Source organism: Hyposmocoma kahamanoa, unplaced genomic scaffold (assembly GCF_003589595.1).
Source record: "Hyposmocoma kahamanoa isolate Upper Pololo Valley unplaced genomic scaffold, ASM358959v1 185, whole genome shotgun sequence".
Classification (NCBI taxonomy): Eukaryota; Metazoa; Arthropoda; class Insecta; order Lepidoptera; family Cosmopterigidae; genus Hyposmocoma; species Hyposmocoma kahamanoa.
This window is the reverse complement of record NW_020653715.1, coordinates 2,220,963-2,228,133: the sequence shown is the minus strand read 5'-3', so window position 1 is coordinate 2,228,133 and position 7,171 is coordinate 2,220,963. Positions and strand designations below refer to the sequence as shown.

The window sequence follows — 7,171 nt, the reverse complement described above, 5'->3', positions numbered from 1 at the left end:
AAAAATTATCAAACAAATAATACTGAGCGTCCCGACTTCACCTCTTTCCCACCTTTATTTAGTTTAAAAACAACATTTTTGCGTCAGACCACTTTTGACTTTAACGTTGGAGTTTTAAAATCTACTTTTGTTTACCGTTGTTGGTTTTAAAAGGAATGTTTTTTTCTGTATAGTGTGATCATATTAATTTATATTCTAATGTAATTTATGCGGGTCTCTTCCTCGCCTTTGCTATTTATTAAGCCTTTACTGTCTTGTTTTAGGGTTGAAACACACTTGACTACTGTCATTATTAATAATTACTGTCAATATTAAACTATCATACGGGTTTCTTATCGCGGTATAACTTTGATAGGGTACCTAGTAGTCGTCAAAGGTCGTCAGATATGTGATATCGATTTATTTTATTGTTATAAATGTGCATATTTCGCGGGTTTTCAAGAACAGTGAACTAATCCAGAATCGGTCCATTCTTGACTTATTACCGAAATTGAGGTAGAAAATGTCAAATTTCGTTGGGAATGTGATTCCGAGCTTTTTATTGGTCAGTATAATGACAACATTAGCATGGTATACGATTCGTGCGGCAGACACGCGTCAATTTTTTTAAGTCATCTTTCAGAACCAACGAGATGAATTTAATGTGGAAATTATTTAACCAGAAGTAAATAAAAGTAAGAAACAAAAGATCGAACGCATAGAAAAAATTCTTCGACTTAATATATCAATAACCATAACAAAATTAGTGGAGTTATTTGACAAAAATCGCAATAATACATCTGATTAAAAAGCGACATTTACATCAGTTGAGAAGGTTTTTCAAAAATCTCTCGTTAGATGTCACTACGTCCTACGGGATTCTCATGTGGGGTAAAGCGGCTGACATTCAAACCATATTTAATTTTGTAGTGCAAAAACAAGCGATTCGTTTCTGTGTACCGTATGGGCTCTCGGGTTTCTCTTAGAGAAAAGTTTAAGAAGACTGCTATCATGACTATGGCATCACAGTACATTTACTCATATTTTATATGCCCGTAAAAATATACATAATTTCAATAAAAAAGAAGATATCCATAATATTAACCTAAGAGTTAAGTCCAAACTCATTGTACCACGATTTCGTTTATCCTAAGTTTATCCGTTTTTACAATAAAATTCCGGAGCATATGTTAAAATTATCATTTCCTAAGTTTAAAAACTACTTTAAAAATATTTTTATTCAAAAGTCATGTTACAAAATTGAATACTAGGTGTTAGATAAAGATGTATGGAAAGACGACACGGCTCTAGAATCCACACACATTTGATTCAAAGTGTATTCCATAGCATTTAAGTTTATTTGAAGAGAACAATCCCTAGAGTTTCTTGCTCGTTCTTCTCAGGGAAGTCAGCGTAGTGAACGTTTTTAAGTGTAAATTTATCTTACCTATGGAATAAATGATTCTTTGACATTGATTAACGGCGTCGAGTACCAAAAGCCAGTACAAAAGGTCCATGATAAAAAAACTTAAGAGAATTTCGACAGCTCGGTAATTTGACCTGTGGCTCAGTTGGTAAGAGCAATGCTACGGTGCAGCATGGTCATGGGTACCACCGGGTTGAAGTTATTTATGTATATGATCTTTGTATTAATTAAATTAAATAAAAAGAAAAGTTGCCCGGATGCTGACAGCGCTTTTCGTACGAGTATTCTAATACGTTGGGCATAGTAAATTAAATTTAATGGAAAGAATTGAGATTTTCAATAAACAACTCGTAAAGTTGCATACCCTTGGTTTTTTATAATACCAAGTAACTGGACGAACAAGTTGTGCGCCTGGTGGTGAGCGACACGTCTATCCACAACATATGCAGCGCCACTCAGTGCTTTAAATCGCAGAGATCTTAGCTGCGCTGTCACCTTGAGACATAAGTTGACAAATCTCATGCGCCTGTAATTTGATCAGCACCCTTATCCTTCTAAACCGGAACGTATAATATAATAATTATAAGATACAATTTTGCATAGATGAATTGCATCGGGACCTTACGGGCCAAGGGTTTCGATTCCAAAGGCTGTAAATAGGTAGTCGGAGCCGAAGTCTTGGTACTTATTATTCTTAATTCTTTCCGCCAGCTCAGCTGTGGAGCCAGCCCTCTTGGTGGTGAGGTGGAGGTGGGAGATGGAGTGGAGATTTATTTCTTAAGGTTTTTAAAAACTTCATAGTATAATAAATTGAATTTAATTAAACTTACACAAAAATATCGCTGTTGATTTTTTAAATAAAAAAAAAAAACCACATTGAGATAATCATTTCTGATGATCCCAGTGTGCTTCTATCCTAATGAACCCTTTACTCTGTTACTTAATAATGCCAAAGTCTTTGTGTCCGCTTGGCGCGGGTCGCGTAAAATTATGAAAAATTTCAACCACCCCCAATTTTAGGGGTTGTATCAATTCTGCGGCAGGGGTGTCTTTGGAGGATTTGTTTATTACGAATTAGAAATCATACTTAGCAGTATTTATTATAATAATAAAATACTGTCCCTGAGTTGGCCGAATGCCCGTTTTGTTTGTTAGAAATAGGACCACCCTGATTCTGCTCTTGGGTGTTGTAGAAATGGATTTGGAGATAAATTAGGAGTGCACAACCCTCGCACGATGTACCATTCCTCTTCTGTACGTCGGTGCACTCTGGGCAAAAATCGGCGAGTACCTTACGTCAATTGGCAAAGTATTCATTAGTGAAAACCCATCCGTATGCCATCAATATGATAAAAATAAAATAACGCACACACTCAACATAGCCCCGCACTAGGGAAACCCTGTGTTGCAGGTGCCATGAACACACACATAGACAACCACAAATTACACTCAAACTCACGAGAGAAATAAATGTAGGCCACACATATTTCTCCCGGCCTGGGAATCGAACCCAGAACCTCTGCATGGCAGTCCGGAATGGTAACCGTTCGACCACGGAGGCAGTTATAGCTTAAATAGTCAACGTTTCTGTCTAATTTTATTACATATTTGGATGATGCAAAGGTGCAGTCCCATATCTTTCTACATAAGTTTTTTTTTTATTTGTTTCTTTATAGTCACCCTCCGTATCAGCCTCTTGAGAAGGGACTTTCTCAGTCAGGGCCTGACCCCGTTTGCACGGACTTCATCCGGTACTCAAAAGGCTAGTGCTTTGGGTCGAGCTGCCCCGGGTGGACGTACAGCACCCTCCCTATTACCGGAGCTGTAGGTACGCTCACTTCCTGTTCCCATGCAAAGGTGCAAAATAAAACCTCATGGTTTTATTTTATATTAATAATAATATTAGACGTGACTTTACCATCTCAGTCAGCCGTTACCATGAGACCTTTGTAACACAAAGGTTCCTAGGGTTTGTTTAAACAATATCATGACATCAAGTGCAATTTGTTACCTACGAAATAAGATTTATATTTGAAAATTCATAACCAAAGAATTTTAAACTCGTTGGGATGCAATCAAATGGTAACTAATACTACACTTTACTCAAATTCGGTATAGAATGTTTAATAACAAAACGTTGCTAAGCAACCAATGATGGCAGGTGTAAAGAACATTTATTGTCAGTACTCATTTTATTTAGGCAAGCAGTGCTCGCGGTGTCGCGTGCCTAATTCGAATTTAAATGTAATTATTAATTGGGTTATGTAGATGTAATACCTACTTACCTGGCCAATTATTACAAAGTTTACAAAGTACCCATTACATTATACGTACGTACGTATACAGATAGTAATTTAGTTTTAAAATCCTATTAATATTTACACACGCTATATAGTAAGTAACTTAAAAGAATCAAAATTAAAAGATTTTATTTTCTATTCTGTTAGTAGATATCAGCATCAATTTCCTATTCTGAACTTGAAATACTACTGGAACTGGAATGTTTGCAATCTCTTCCTTCAAACAAAAAAAAATTAGGGATGGCACAGTTTTGTAAATAATTAACTACTGGTTATTTTTATGTTAGTTTTAAATAACTTAATATTAATTAAAAACATCTATTGCATAAAATTCATCGCAGATATGACTTTCAGATTAATATGAATAGCCTAATCGAATTTTAGAAAAAATACAAAAATTTTGATAACTGTGAAACAACTTTTTGTTTGTTAACATTTGATTCTACATCGAATTCGGCTAGAATGTAGGGAGTGCAATAACATTTTAAAAAACTAAGACAAGCGCATTATGCATTAGGGAAACTAACTTGGCTTAAACGACGACGAGTCGAAGTTAAAATAAATTTATTACGTATCAGGTTTAACCGAAAATTATTCCCGTTTAAGCCGTCCAAAAAATCCCCCAAAGCATTCTCGTCTTAACTCATTATAATCATAATCATTTTAATATGCAAATAATGATAATAAAATTTCGTAGGTTTTTGTGTTTGTTTGCACAAAAGGTTTATTGGGTTATACTTAATTACATTTGGAAAAGCAAGGGCTTGCTTGGCCCTTAATTTTTATCTACATGAATGTAATTTGAGTGCCTGAATTTTTTAATTATTTAAGTTACGGAACGATGTAAATTTTTGATTATAAGATTGTGTATTGTTTCGCACGCATAGTGCATTTCGTAGGGTAATTGAGAAGTCGCGTTTGGACACTGAAATGGCTGTGACGTTAGTGACTTTTGATACCTACATGACTTCAATGTTGTTAATCTTTCAATCGAAACATAGTATTATGGTTAGTTGGGTTTATTTTCAATGGGTTTGCATCATAATATATAATCCATATATCTAACCTCACGCTTAACAATTGCTTCAGTATCATCAACAGAATTTAGGTCATCTGTTTGTTTGCGCCGTGCCCTTATAATATCTATCTACTATTTCAAAAGACACCCATTGTCAGTAAGCATAATCGACCCGGTGATACCCTGGGCTTTATCACCAGCAAGATACAAAATCAATTCGCCAATCTCTTCAGGAGTGCTAACTCTTTTCAAAGCAGTCATCTCTTTTATTACATCGACACTAATGTCGACACCCATGTTGTCTAAAAAGTCTGTGGCTACCGGTCCAGGGTTGACACTGTTGACTCTGATACCTGTAACAATAAAACTCGTATATCAATGAAAGCCCATTTAATTAAACAACAATATAAGAAATTCCTAATTTGTAAAATAAATGAGACAATAAAAAAAAAATACATTTTGTTTACGAACGATATATTGTACTATGATCGTTCACATTATTTCTTCAGTATAATAGCTCGAAAGGGATCGAACGAACATATCCCTGGTAAAACTGGTTGTCTCGCTCAGATTTGAAATTAAGCGATTACGTTACAATTTAGATGGTTTTTATGTACTAAACATAAAGATATATAAAATTACATACCTTTAGAAGCAAATTCCAACGCAGCTCCTCTAGTAAAATGATCCAAAGCAGCCTTAGAAACAGAATAAGCGAGAAACCTTCCATCAAGGGGTACAGCCATAGCCGCTATGCTTGAAATATTTATGATATTTCCTTTAGTCTTCGTTAGATGCGGAAGAGCCAACATAGTAAGTTCAGCTACAGCTCTAACGTTTGTTGCCATAATAGTGTCATAAGCTTCCAAGAATTTTCCATCAGTAAGACTACCATATTTGGCAAACCCTGCATTGTTGACAAGTATATCAATTCTGCCAAACTTATTTACAGTTTCATCGATGATTTTCTTTGCATCTGTGGTGACATCAGCTTTAAGGATCAATGATTTGGCATTCTTTGGAAGTTTTTGAGCTACAGCATTGAGTTTGGTTTCATTACGTCCCACTATGACTACGTTGGCTCCTTGTTCAGCAAACAATATGCCTGTGGCAGCTCCAATTCCGGAGCTTGCGCCGGTGACTATGACAGATTTGCCTGTAAAACTCATTTTTGGCACTTTTTCTCCTGTAACGGCACTTGTTCGAATTATATACCGTCTATATATATTTTTCCTTTTGCTCCTTGCACCGTTGCTTTGCAATTTTATATAGTATTGTATAACAGTTACTGTAGCCCAAAAGACTTGAACGTGTCTATCAAGTACACAGCCAAATATAAAGTAACGGTAAGGATACGTATAAATTTATAATCACAATGTCTATGACGCACAAAGATAACATGTAGTTTGATTATCTGTGATATATCGACTTGGAATTAAATATTATGTAATATTATTTAATATTATATTTCAGTTATTTAACATTATAACATTGATGTGGATTATATTGCATGAAACTTACTTCGACTTCTACTTTATTATATGGACTTTATTATTTCGTTTGAATGTCGTCATTTTGGTATAGAATAATGGTGACAAACATTTTCATCTATCAAAATACTAGTTTCTTCCTTTTTCAACCTGTGTACTACTTTTTAAATTCTATTCTCTCATCTCACCGCGTCCAATATCGCGTATAAACTCGCAAGAAATACTTGTCAAGTAGTTTTCTTTTTCACTGCGTCCATAAGCGCGTATACACACAAGTCTATTCAAGAGCGGTGGAAAATCGACTCGATGCTTAAATCACTACATGCACAAGATATCAAGGTATTTTGAACACAAAATGGAATGAAACTCGTATAATGAACGAGAACCATAGATAAACTGATTTTGTTTAGGAGCAAATTGACGAGATCACGTTCTATGGTTTTAAAGGTCACATTTATAGAATGTATGCAAGTGTACCCCCAGCGCGCGACTCATGAGCTTTCCCTTTTTCACGCGCGCTCAATCACGCGCGATAGCTGTATTACGCGCGACAGAGTATCTGTGTAAAGTCCGCTGTTGAGATAAGTCTCGTTAGAGGTCGCGTAGACAAGTGCACAAGTCGGAAGTGCATGTTCCATCGTCGAGTTCATCGTCACTTTCTATGAGGTGAGATGGTAGTCAAATGCACACTTATTTAAAAAAAAAACTATTAACCGAATATGTCAGATTAGGGCGTTTAAAAAATAAAAAATAATAAGGAAGGAAGATAATAATATGTATGACAGTCTGCGCAAAGAGTACTTCTCTTAGTACTTATGTACTTAGTACGTGGCAATAAAAATAGGTACGGTGCGTTCCGGTTTAAAACCGACTTCAAAAAGGAGGATTTTCTCAATAGTGAAAGAATAGGTTGGTTTGCATCAATATTAGACATAACTGGTTGAAGACTGTACCACCT

The 7,171-nt window shown here is 35.5% G+C and overlaps 1 protein-coding gene across 1 annotated transcript; it reads right to left on the bottom strand.

Annotated features, from left to right (window-relative positions):
- Positions 1–4,444: 4,444 nt before the first annotated feature.
- LOC113226277 (uncharacterized oxidoreductase TM_0325-like) lies at positions 4,445–5,916 on the bottom strand. Its single transcript, XM_026458842.1, has 2 exons — positions 5,370–5,916; positions 4,445–5,076 (listed from the first exon to the last, which is right to left on the bottom strand). Exons 1-2 carry the CDS (start codon positions 5,890–5,892, stop codon positions 4,856–4,858), a joined length of 744 nt encoding a protein of 247 aa, XP_026314627.1. The 5' UTR covers positions 5,893–5,916; the 3' UTR covers positions 4,445–4,855.
- Positions 5,917–7,171: the final 1,255 nt, after the last annotated feature.

Coding starts and splice junctions, on each gene's coding strand:
- LOC113226277 (XM_026458842.1), bottom strand. CDS start 5,892: ATGAGTTTTACAGGCAAATCTGTCATAGTCACCGGCGCAAGCTCCGGA. Junction 5,077..5,369: donor GTTGGAATTTGCTTCTAAAG/GTATGTAATTTT, acceptor TTATTGTTACAG/GTATCAGAGTCAACAGTGTC.